Source organism: Chiloscyllium punctatum, chromosome 2 (assembly GCF_047496795.1).
Source record: "Chiloscyllium punctatum isolate Juve2018m chromosome 2, sChiPun1.3, whole genome shotgun sequence".
In the NCBI taxonomy this organism is placed as follows: Eukaryota; Metazoa; Chordata; class Chondrichthyes; order Orectolobiformes; family Hemiscylliidae; genus Chiloscyllium; species Chiloscyllium punctatum.
The window spans coordinates 107,544,970-107,557,213 of NC_092740.1; the positions used below are offsets into that span (position 1 = coordinate 107,544,970).

Consider the following 12,244-nt stretch of genomic DNA (forward strand, 5'->3'; position numbering starts at 1 on the left):
AAATGATAAGGCAGCTCACCTCTCCTCTCCTAAGAGATTTATCCACAATCAACTCAATAGATTAAAATTAAATGTGAAAGGCAAGGTAGAACAGACTTCCTACCCTGCTGACATTCTTGCCCTCCTCACCCACACACAAAATCATACACCTTTCCAGACTAAAATCAACCCCACGGGCACTCGTTAAAACCATGACATACTACTGTACAAGTAAAGCTTCAGCTGAGGCACCCAATGAACATTATGTGTCCTTTTGTGTTCTTAAAGGTTGGTAAAATAGATGGATCTTAAAGTTCTGAAAGGAAAATTTTATTGCATTAATGTAAAATCCTGTGCTTAGCAACAAACACCAGATTGTTATAGTTTAAAACTAGTTCATGTTTGTCGTAGAGTATAATGCAATTGAGAACAGAAAATTAAATTCTACAAAGCTGAAATTTAGGCTGTGAAAATTTAGCCTTCAAAGTTTGTGTCCAGATCAGATAGATCTTGGGAATCCTCATCAATTGCTTTCTTTGCCACTTCAGAAAAGCTTTCAGTCTCGGATATCTCCAAGGGACCTTTTGCTCTGAAATGTTAATAAAAACTAATTGAATTGCACAGTAATTGATGTAATGCATATGCAGAGTGTTTATTAAAATAAACACAAATAACAATAAAGTTGAGTTTAACTCACAAGAAATGATGCTTATAATCATTGTAACATTAATATAAAGACCAGTATTTAATATTGAACTAGCTCCTTTGCAGGTAAATTAAAAAAAGTAAACTGCACTTGTGTCTACTATGTGGGAGAGAGTAATTACAGTTAGATATTTAGATAAGCTGTTAATATAATTGTGGACATGTATAATGTATAAAGGAAATATAAGTCCAAGGATAGATTTTAAGTACTGAATCTGGGCTTCATCTGTACGTACTGGTCCAATGAGTATTTGTCCTTTAACCTGCCTCTCCTGCAAGTTAAAAATTACTTGAACGTCTGACAGGAGTGAACGGGTATACTCCGTCTAAGGAACTTTACTATTGTTATCAAATTTTTAGCTCACACATTTTCAATTTTTATGTTCATTTCTGCAAATACAATGAAGTTAACCTGTCAGTATTATAGCTCTTAATCTGACACTGTAAATAACTCAGTTTTTCTGATCCAATCCTCATCAATTCTTATGATCTAAACAATTCTAATTCACTGTAAACTATCGATATTATCACATATTAACATGCAATTCAATATATCACACTAAATTATTTATTTCCTAATCCTGTTATTCTAACTGCAGCAGCCCCCCATTCACCCATTTCCCCCTCTTAACTTTAACTCTGCCATAGTTGCTGAGTCTTTACTTCCTATTAACAATGCCAAAAAATGATTAATTGGTCTATTTTTTTCTTTCATGGGTGTTGCTAGCAAGGCAAGCATTTTTGAACCAAATGGCTTGCTGGACTATTTCAGAGGGCAGTTCAGAATCAGCCATATTGCTGTGGGCCTGGAGTTAACCAGGTGAAGAAGGCAAATTTCCTTTACTAAAGGAATCAGTCAGTCAAATGGGTCATCATTACTGATGATGAGGTTTATAATCCAGTTTTATTCACTGAATTTCAGTTCCACCAACTGATATTGTGAGATTTGAATCCAAATCTCAAACCTTGACCTATGGATTACTAATCCAGTGACAATGCTGTCATGCCACCATCTCCCTCTTGGTATTACATTATTGGGATTGCATTATGCAGTTCATCAATTCACTCGAATCCCATTTTGGCAACTCTGCTACTCGGAACTTGCAGTGCATAGACCAGACCAGCTCAGAACATCTCTATTCTCAATGTCTTTCTTTCAGATAGCCAAATTGTCCTTTGGAGAGCTTGGCTTTCCTTTTGCCTATGGTCTTTGAAAAATATGGTGATGTTTGAGTCTAATATCCATTTTTGGAGAGGGAGGGAGGCCAAATTTGTAAGCCTCATACCACTAACTTCCCTGATGTTGTTGGAAATGTTCATAGTAGAGAAGATTGTGCATAAACTATCAAACCTGTGTTTATAGCTGGAGGCTGAACTACAGCTTCTGTGACAATCAGGGAGGGGTGGTCACCTGGATTCTTTGTATCAGGAGGCAGTCATACCTCCCAGATTAGGGTCTTCCGACATGGTTTGTGGTCAGGGACAGGAGGGTGTGACTTTGAATGAAGCAGGAAAGAAGGGGCAGAGGCAAGAATTCAAAAGTGTCAGCCTCCACAATTATTCAAAAGGTTTGAGATTGTATCATCCTGTTCAGATAAGAGCAATGGCTGAAGGGTGAATATGCAAACTGGCACTGGTACAATGGTACAGGAAGCAAAGTGATTTCAGGGAATTAAGTTGGAAACTAAAAAGCAGGAAGAGCAGAATAGTAATCTCAAAATTATTATCAGTGCTATGTGCTAGTGAGGTAAGGAAGAGGGAGTGAATGCAGCTGAAACATGGCTACAGGGCTGGTGCAGGAGTGAGGGCTTCAGATAGATAGATCAGTGGGGTACCTTCTGGCAAAGGTGAGACTTGTACATGAAGGACAAGTTGCACTGAAACTGGAGGAGCACCAATATCCTGGGTAGGAGATTTGCTACAGCACTTCAAGAGGGTTTAAACTAGTTTGGCAAGGGGACAGGAACCAGAGCTACAGATGAGAGGAGAGGGTAGTTGTTGAACGAGCAGAAATCGAATGAAGAGAGTCTGTCAGGAAGGATACACAGTCGATAGGGCAAAGAGATGGGTTAAAGTGTATCTGTTTCAATGCAAGGAGGAACAAGAGTAATGAACTTAGAGCATGGATCAGTACTTGGAACTACAATGTTGTGGCCATAATAGAGACATGGATTTCACAGGGGAAGGATTGGTTGCTGGATGTTCCAAATTTGTAAGCCCCCTACCACTAACTTCCCTGATATTGTTGGAAATGTTCATAGTAGAGAAGAAAGAGTTTAGATCTTTTAAAAAGAATGGGGGGGGGGGGGTATAAAACAGGAGGGGGAGTAACATTCTTAATTAGAGAGTGCATCACAGCAGCAGAAAAGGAGGTTGTTGTGGTGTGTTTGTCTACTGAGTCAGTAACAGGAAAAGAACAGTCACTTTTGGGTGTTTTCTTTCAACCCCCCAATAGCAGCAGAGAGATGGAAGAACAGATTGGACAGTAGATCTTGGAAACGTGCAGTTGTTGTTATGGGTGACTTCAACTTACCCAATATTGATTGGAAACTCCTTGGTGCAGATGGTCTGGATGGAACCGATTATTCCTGGCTCAAAATGTAGATAGGCTGACTGGGGCGAATGGCCATATTGAATTTGGTGCTAGGCAATGAGCCAGGCCAGGCATCAGATCTCTTGGTGAGAGAGCATTTTGGTGACAGTGACCATAACTGAGAGCTATTGAGATGTACAGCATGGAAACAGACCCTTCGGTCCAACCCATCCATGCTGACCAGATATCCCTACCCGATAGTGTCAAGGGCTGTTGCAGGCCACAACAAGACATTGACAGGATGCAGAGCTGGGCTGAGAAGTGGCAGATGGAATTTAACCTGGATAAATGAGAAGTGATTCATTTTAGAAGGTAAAATTTGAATGCTGAATACAAGGGTTAAAGACAGGATTCTTGGCAGTGTGGAGGAACAGTGGGATCTTGGAGTCCACGTACATAAATCCTTCAAAGTTGCCACTCAAATTGTTAGGGTTGTTAAGAAGATGTTTGGTTTTTTAGCTTTCATTAACAGGGGGATTGAGTTTAAGAGCTGTGAGGATTTGCTGCAGCTCTATAAAACCCTGGTTAGATCACACTTGGAATATTGTGTTCAGTTCTGGTCACCTCATTATAGGAAGGATGTAGATGTTTTAGGTGCAGACACGATTTACCAGGATGCTGCTTGGATTGGAGGGCTTGTCTTATGAAGAGAGGTTGAGTGAGCCAGGGCTTTTCACACTGGAGAGAAGAAGGAAGAGAGTTGACTTGATAGAGGTGTACAAGATAATAACAGGCATAGATAGAGTAGATATCCAAAACTTTTCCCTAGGGCAGAAATGGCTGCCACAAGGGGTCATAATTTTAAGGTGATTAGAGGAAGGTATAGGGAAGATGTCAGAGGTAGGTTCTTCATGCAGAGAGTGGTGGGTGCATGGAATGCACTGTCAGCAGTGATAGTAGAGTCAGAGACATTAGGGATGTTTAAGCAACTGCTAAACAAGCACATGGATGGCAGTAAATCAAGCGGTGTGTAGGTTTGGTTGATGTTAGATTAAGATAAATGCCCGGCCCAACAACGTGGGCCAAAGGACCTGTACTGTGCTATATGTTCTACGTTCTATGTTCTAATTCAAATGAGGTAAGCAACAAGGAATGTAATAGGAGTACAGGATAAGCTACTGAGAGTAGTTGACACTTTTCTCTCAAAAGAGTTTGAGTCCAAAAAGCTGTGTTGCTAGCCCAGTGCCAGGCTTCAGGACATCTGCACAGGGCAAAACAGGAACTTGCAGTGGGAGGCGAAGGATCCAGTTGTCCACAGGTAGATACAGGTAGTTCTGGGATAACATGTGTTTTGGCATCGCATTTTGGCTATAATGTCATTGAAGAATTAGGGAACGGTACTTTCAAGAATGTGTACCTCCGTTTGCAATAGCACGATTCCACAGGGGATCGATTCGCACACTTTTTTCTCCGTGTGTGCCGATGTCAGCACTGAAGTCTCCATGCCATTCTGCACATGTGCAATGTCAGCTGCCGACTAAGCAGCTTTCTATGAGAGGTACTGTACAGAGGGAAGCTTTCTTATTTTTTTTAATGTGTTAAATTTATTTTTGTTTTGTTAATGAAGATGATTTATACCTTCATTCAGGCTGTGCTATACTTTGTGTTCCGCTTTTGGGTGATTGGAGTGATTGTGAGTGATATGTTTTGCTGGTCTGCCCCTCACCCCACTTCTCCCATAGGCCCATTCTCTATATTAAGCTTTTCTCTATTCAGCAAGGTTTCGGTGGAATGCAACTATAGTGTTATAGGAAAACTATCTGTATAAGAAAGAGGTTCTGCATTGAGAGTTTAAAAAGCTAGGCACTAAATTAAAATGCAGAACTTCAAAAGTTCTGATCATCCCTGGATTATTATGTGAGCCATGTACAAATTGACATTCATACTTAAAAATTAGAGAGATGAATACCTGGCTCAAAGATTGTATAGGCGCAGTGAGGTGCAGTTGTGTGCCTCTGGCACTGGAGAAAGAATGGGCTGCACTTTTGGGATAGTCTGCATTTGAACTATGCTGTGGCCAGTGTTCTTGCAAATGGCATAACTGAGGAATTAGAGAATGGTTTGATGTAAATAGTGGAGGCAAGTGATCAAATCTGGAAAGATGTGGTCTATCAAAGAGTAGAGACAGTGTAAGAGAAGAAAATCAGGATGTGGAAAATGATGTTCAGAGAATGGCAGGAAGGAACAGACATAAAAATAATTGGAATACACCAACAATTAAGACTAGATGTTACAAGGATAACAAAACTACAAAATGAAAGGTTCCAAATCCGAATGCAGCTATAACAGAGTAAATTAATTTGGAACACACTCTAAAGTACATTCATGTGATCTGATAGCCATTATGGAGACAAGGCCCCAGCATGACAAGTTTTGGGTCCTGAATTTTGAATAATATCTGAAATTAAAGAAAAACACAGGAAGCTAAGTAAAGGTGCAGGGGTAGCAATGTTGATCAAGGATGGTATTGATGCAGTAGTTAGAGATAACTTTGCTTTCAAATGTCAGGATGTAGAATAAATTAGGATGGAGCTTCGTAAATATGACATTAATGGGAAGTGCAGGCTGCTAAAAGCAACAGTAATGTGAGATAAAATATACAAGAAAAAAATTGCTTGTGATGAAGGGATAGCAAAATCATAAATTACATTATTTTACATGTAAACTAGAAAAATCAGGTTAGCAGTAGTAGAGGAGTGTATAGAATGCTTTTGTGATATTTTCTTTGGATAGAACATTCTAGAATCAAACAAGAGAGCAACTTACTTAAGTCTTGGTATTGTGCAATGTAACAAAATTATTTCAGTACCTCAGAATAAAAGCATTCCTAAGTAGCAGTGATCACAATATGATTGAATGTTTCATCCAGATTGAAAGGAATGAAACTGAGTCTGAGATTAGTTTTGTGCTTTAATAGCAATGTCAATGGACATTAAAGCTGATCTTGCCGAAGTGAACTAGGATACTAGACTAGGAGATACATAGGAGAGACACCAGACAGTTAAAGGCATATTACAAAATACTTGGAGAAAGTTTATAGAACATAGAGCAAAAAACATTACAATGCAGTACAGGCCCTTCAGCCCTTGATGTTGCACTGACCTGTGAAAACGATCTGAAGCCCATCTAACTTACTTTATTCCATTTTCATCCATATGTCTATCTAATGACCATTTAAATGCCCTTAAAGTTGGCGAGTCTACTACTGTTGCAGGCAGTGTGTTCTACACCCTGACTGCTCTCTGAGTAAAGAAACCACCTCTGACATCTGTCACCCCTCAGTTTAAAGCTATGTCCCCTCATGCTAGCCACCACCATCTGAGGAAAAGGGCTCTCACTGTCCACTCTATCTAACCCTCTGATTTTATTCCTATTTTAAAGAAAAAAATTCAAAAATGGGGTCACAGTCTGTGGCTAACCAAAGAACTTAAAGAAAGCATAAAACTGATGGAAAGCTATGTAACAACACAAAGATGAGTGGCAGGTTGGAAGATTAGTCAAAACATAAAGAACAGTAGAAAATGACTCAAAGGTTAATCAGGACAAATACAAATAGAGTATGAAGGGAACGTAGCTACAAATGTTAACATGGATAGCAAGGGATTGTCTAAGTGTTTAAAATGAATAAATAAAGTGAATGTTGGTCCTCTTGAGAATGAGAAAATGAAGTTAGGAGTAGATAATATGGAAATGGCAGATGAATTCTTATGTCTCTTCCACATTTTGTCAGTCTAACATAGACAATATTACTATTACTAGTCACGAAATGAGTAAAAACTGTTAAGATTCATATTTCTGACCATAGTCGAGCTTGTATGTGTATGTATTGGAGTGTCTCAATTATGATTTCTATTCCTCGGTGATTAGCAAGTCTGCCAACAGTCACTGTCCAATACATCTTTGTTGTGGTTCTGTTCGCCGAGCTGGTTCACAGAACCACAACAACGAGCACCTGAGCTATAAATCTTCTCACAAACTTTGAATACATCCTTGTGCCTATGGAACTATACACTACACAAGTGTCTGCCTCCAGGAGAGAAGAGATAGGGGAGAAAATTTTGGAAAATATTTGATTTTTTCTTGTTTATTATTGAATTTCGTGTTAATAATTTGTTTATAAGTTCTTTGGTTAGCCACAGACTGTGACCCCATTTTTGAATTTGTTTTCTTTAAAATAGGAATAAAATCAAAGGGTTAGATAGAGTGGACAGTGAGAGCCCTTTTCCTCAGATGGTGAAGTCTGACGCAAAGTACTTGTTCAGTTCCTCAGCCATTTCTTTGTTCCCAACTATTACTTCTCCAGCATCACTTTCCAATGGCCCAATGCCCATCTTTGCCTCTATTTTGACCTTTATATATCTAAAGAAACTCTTGAAATCTTTTTTAATATTACTGGCTAGCTTGCCCTCATAATTGAGACACTCCAATACATACACATACAAGCTAGACTATGGTCAGAAATATGAATCTTAACAGTTTTTACTCATTTCGTGACTAGTAATAGTAATATTGTCTATGTTAGACTGACAAAATGTGGAAGAGACATAAGAATTCATCTGCCATATTTAATCTTCTCCCTTCTTATTTATTTCTTCGTAGTCCTCTTTTTTTATTCATTCATGGAATTAGAGCTTCTCTGGCTAGGTCAGCATTTAATGCCCATCCCTAATTGATGAGAGAGCAGTTAAGATTCAATCACATTGCTCTGGATCTGGAGAGTCAGATACCTGATGTAGGCCAGACCAGGTAAGGATAGCAATTTCCTTCCCTGAAGGACATTAGTGAACCAGATGGTCTTTTCAACAATCGACAATGGATTCATGGTCATCCTTACAGTCTTAAATCCAGATATTTATTGAATTCAAATTCCACCATCTCCCATGGCAGGATTCGAACCCGAGTACCCAGAACATTATCTGGGTTATCAGTTCCACTGCAGGCATGCTGCAGGAATATGTAACGTCCTATCCTTTTGTGTTAAATTTTGTACTCAATCTTGAAACCTTAAGGACCTTAAAGCAAGCTTTCCACAAAGTCCATTTCAGAACCCATCAGTCTCCTCAGTTCTTCCCATGTCCCTTCCCTGTCTTACAGTCCAGCCCACATTCTTCCCTCAAACCTTCTGACTGAATGCAGAGTGTAGGTCACATATTTTGCAATGTTGAGATTGCAAGCCAGAGGTTGTCCCTCCTCTGCCTAACTACCATCCTAAGAAATAAAATTAAAGCCCTTCTCTTCTTCAATGTTCTTGGTCTCCAAGTGGGTTGCAACATGTAACAAATATTTTAGACTTAGAAAAACAGAGGATAATGGCCCGAATAACTGCATAACCAATTAAAACTAAATAGATTTTATTGTGCTGAACAATTCAAGTTATTCTTTTTCCCTTTTTGGCTCATTATGCCATTTACTGCTGGTCAACTTACTGTGCAAGTGTTGTGTTGTTCATTGTCACTGTATTCTCATTGGATTCAGCATTAATTGTTTCAGCAGCTTCACTGTCATCATAGCTTTTCACTGGCATTGCTTTCCTGTTGGGTTAGAGAAATAGGTGAACACTATAGCTCTTTACCATTTATATTAAATATTAAGGAGTTATCTAAAACTTTACGCACAAATATACATGTCATAATTGTATGGTTATGATCTGGTCATTCTTTAGGGGAAAAGTTACTAAATGTTACAGCATTTTGTTAAAAAAAAGTGAACCTAATTGTAACTGGCCAAAAGAAATTAAAACATAGTTGCTACACATCACCTGACTCTACAACTGCACATTCTACAAAACATCAGAGAGACATGGCAGTCATGTAATGACTCCCAGCCAAGAGATAATAAAGTTCCTTGATGACTCATTACAAAATTGTAAATTGGGCATTGACCAGAAAAGAAAACTAAAGACCACAAATGGAAGAAGTGCTGTCTCTAGAAGGCCAATGTTCCACATAGAACATGATGCACTTTTGCCACAGTCACCTGGTAACAGCATAGAATCATAGAGCATGGAAACAGATCCTTCAGTGCAGCCACCTTAGCTTTGAAGCTGAGGATGATTCAAAAAGATAAAAAGAAATTCAATCTTGAACTAGCTGGGGAAAAAGATCCTTCAGGCGTGGAAAGCAAGTGGAAAGAGAGAGAGGCATGTTGAAACAGCAAGTGATTGGCTATAAAGTAAGGTAATTGGGAAATCATAAGTGCTATCTTGATAGAACTAGAAAGGGAGAATCCTCTCTTGCTTCTCAAAATCCGCTGTCCTGTGGAGTTTGCTTGGACAAAAAAATATTGACTACTCAACTACATAAGTCATTGTACCAGCCAACTCTAAATTCTCCTCTTCAGCAACAAGAAACCCAACCAATGGTCCCAATGGGAGTTGTTAGAACTTTCCTCATACAGGTACTTTATTGTCTTCTCTGCACAAGTTTCAATATCGATTTCAATAATTTCATCTTAAATCTTTTTTTTTGTCTCCTAAGGAACTGCCAGAAATAAGAACTGCAGCAATTCAAGAGTTCACCTTCTCCAGGGAATTAGGAACAGACAATAAATGCCGGCCTGGTCAGCATAGCCCAGATCCCAGGAATGAATTAAATGAAACTAACTTGTAATGAACTAACATTTAACCTATTTAAACCAGAAGCTTGATTATAAGTCTACTTCAACTTTAATTGGAGCAATGAGAAAGAGGCTAAATGAGTTTTATTAATTCAGATCGCTAACTACTAGGAACACACATGGAAGTCATAGTCATAGATGTCTATAGAGCAAAAAAAAGGCCCTTCAGCCCATCAAGTCTATGCTGGTCAAAACCAAACACCAACCTATTCTCATCCTATTTTTGATCATTTGGTCCATAGTCTTGACAACATGGAAGACCTTTTTCTGTATATCCATCTTTTTGAGAAAATGTCCCCACTAATATCAAATAAGTAAGTTATCTATTTAAGATGAATCACAATATTAAAAATAAAAGTTTAAGAAAAAATGCACATATCTTGTGGTTTAGTGAAAGAACATCTTAAATTGACTCCCTGATCTCTGTGTTAGTTGACATCTGTCAGGGAGAGAGATTTGTGTTAGTGTTCTTGAAAATGTTCGACATTTCCACCAGCCTTGATCATTACCTAGTGCTGAAATATGCCTAAATTGGTATTAGATAATATGACTTTAGGTCTAACACCACCCTTCTTCATGCACTTGACAGCTAAAAAGGCTCCTGATAATCATTATCAAATTAAATGCACCTAAATGGGTTAGTCGCCAAAGAGCCAGAGAGCTTGTGTGCATGGAATTATAATATGTTCTGAGTACCATGGTTCCCTGACAAAAAGAGAAGCAAGAATTTGTAAGAAATACAAGTTATGAAAATATTTTTCTATTAAAATCATTTTGACTTGTTTGCTGTTCTTTATTAATCTCAAAATATTAATAAGAGCATTACATCAAGCTGCAATGTTATGCACCTCTGCTGTTCACCATTATAATTGTTCACTCTCTGTAATTCATTTTGTATCCTGCTTTTCAAAACTATTTGGTACAGCCAAAAATGTGAACATTCTGCTTACAATTTATGCCTGGAAATGAGAAAGATGTTCAAGAGTGGATTGAGCCAATGTTGTGCACTGTACATTGTTATCTAAAGTTAGAACGTTATATGACAAAGTTGAAAATGTAATATTTTACATGTTTATTTTGTATCTTTTAATAAAAGTTTAGGAATAAATTGTATTAAAATATTTTAATAAATATCAGTTATAAGATTGATTTTTATTTATTTTGTTAAAAAGTGGAAAAGCGTCTTGCATTGGCACAGATTTGTTTGATTAAGCAATTAGTCAAGAAGAGAAGTTTCTCAGTTAAGAACAGTGTATTTGAAGTTCCAGTGAAAGTGTTCATAAGATCTCTGTAATTCATGGAAACTTTAGTTGCTTTTTTGCAAGCTGTACTTAAATACAATGTAAAAGTATTTTCAACTGTTTTGACCTTAATTATAATGCTATTGCATTTATTTCTCAACAAAACACAGAAGGTCTGAACTATTGTTATGTGATGACAGTTTTGACAATCATAAGCTAAAATTGCCTATATCCTTGACATATCCTGCATGTTATGAAACTTCTGGTTTTACTTTACATGAATTGTACCCAGTTCAGAGCAATCCACTGTATAAATGTCAAGCCTAGTAACTATTCTTCAGCAAGGTCAAAACGCCATTGTTTCTGTGAATAACTGCTCATATATGAAACAGCACATATTGTATCAGAAGTTTAACCAAATTTGCTTGGAGAATAAGAGACTGTTATAAATTCATTCCGGATGTGTTTGTGTGAAATAACTACTCATGCTTTGTTCTACCTGTCTACCTCCTTGGTTTTTAGTTAAGCATTTCTAAATGAACTTGATCAGCAGTTTTAATCTACATATTGTTTGGATGAAATTTGGCAAAAACCAACAAAACACAGTTATTTTGTCCACTGATTTGCAGTTGCTGTTTACAGCTTTGTTAAAGATCATTCTCATCTCCTGAGAGTCTCGAACTGGTATTTACTGTCCTCTGAGTTAATACAGATGATTGTATGAATCCCTTACAAGTTTGAATGAGGTTTTCATGCTAATTATGATAGTCTTAGGTTTTGGGTGAGTCTAGTCGTGGCTAAGGAGAATGAAAAACCTAGGTTTCAGATCTATAGCTATTTCTAGCTTGCTCTTTGCATGGAAAAAATTATGCTGAAAGTGGGAGAAAGGAAAATTTCATTGTCAAAATTTATTTCAACTAAAAAGCCAAAAATAAATTTGTTCTGACCTATTCCTTCACAGACTTAAAATGATTTGCAAAAGAAACAAATGTGAGCTGAGAAGAAAACTATTTCACCCAGTGAGAAAGGTCTGGTACCTAAGTGTGGTGGAGGCAGGCTCAATTGAAACATTCAAGACAGCTTTGGATGATTATGGATGGGAATAATGTAC

The 12,244-nt window shown here is 37.8% G+C and overlaps 1 protein-coding gene across 1 annotated transcript in view; it reads right to left on the bottom strand.

Annotated features, from left to right (window-relative positions):
• Window positions 1-287: 287 nt before the first annotated feature.
• LOC140493438 (uncharacterized) overlaps window positions 288-12,244 on the bottom strand; it is a 28,731-nt gene continuing 16,774 nt past the window's right edge. Inside the window, exons 4-5 of the mRNA XM_072591879.1 lie at window positions 8,704-8,808; window positions 288-568 (exon numbers count right to left, since the gene is read on the bottom strand). Of these exons, the coding sequence (XP_072447980.1) occupies window positions 454-568; window positions 8,704-8,808 (220 nt within the window). The 3' untranslated portion in view covers window positions 288-453. The remainder of the gene's footprint in view (window positions 569-8,703; window positions 8,809-12,244) is intronic.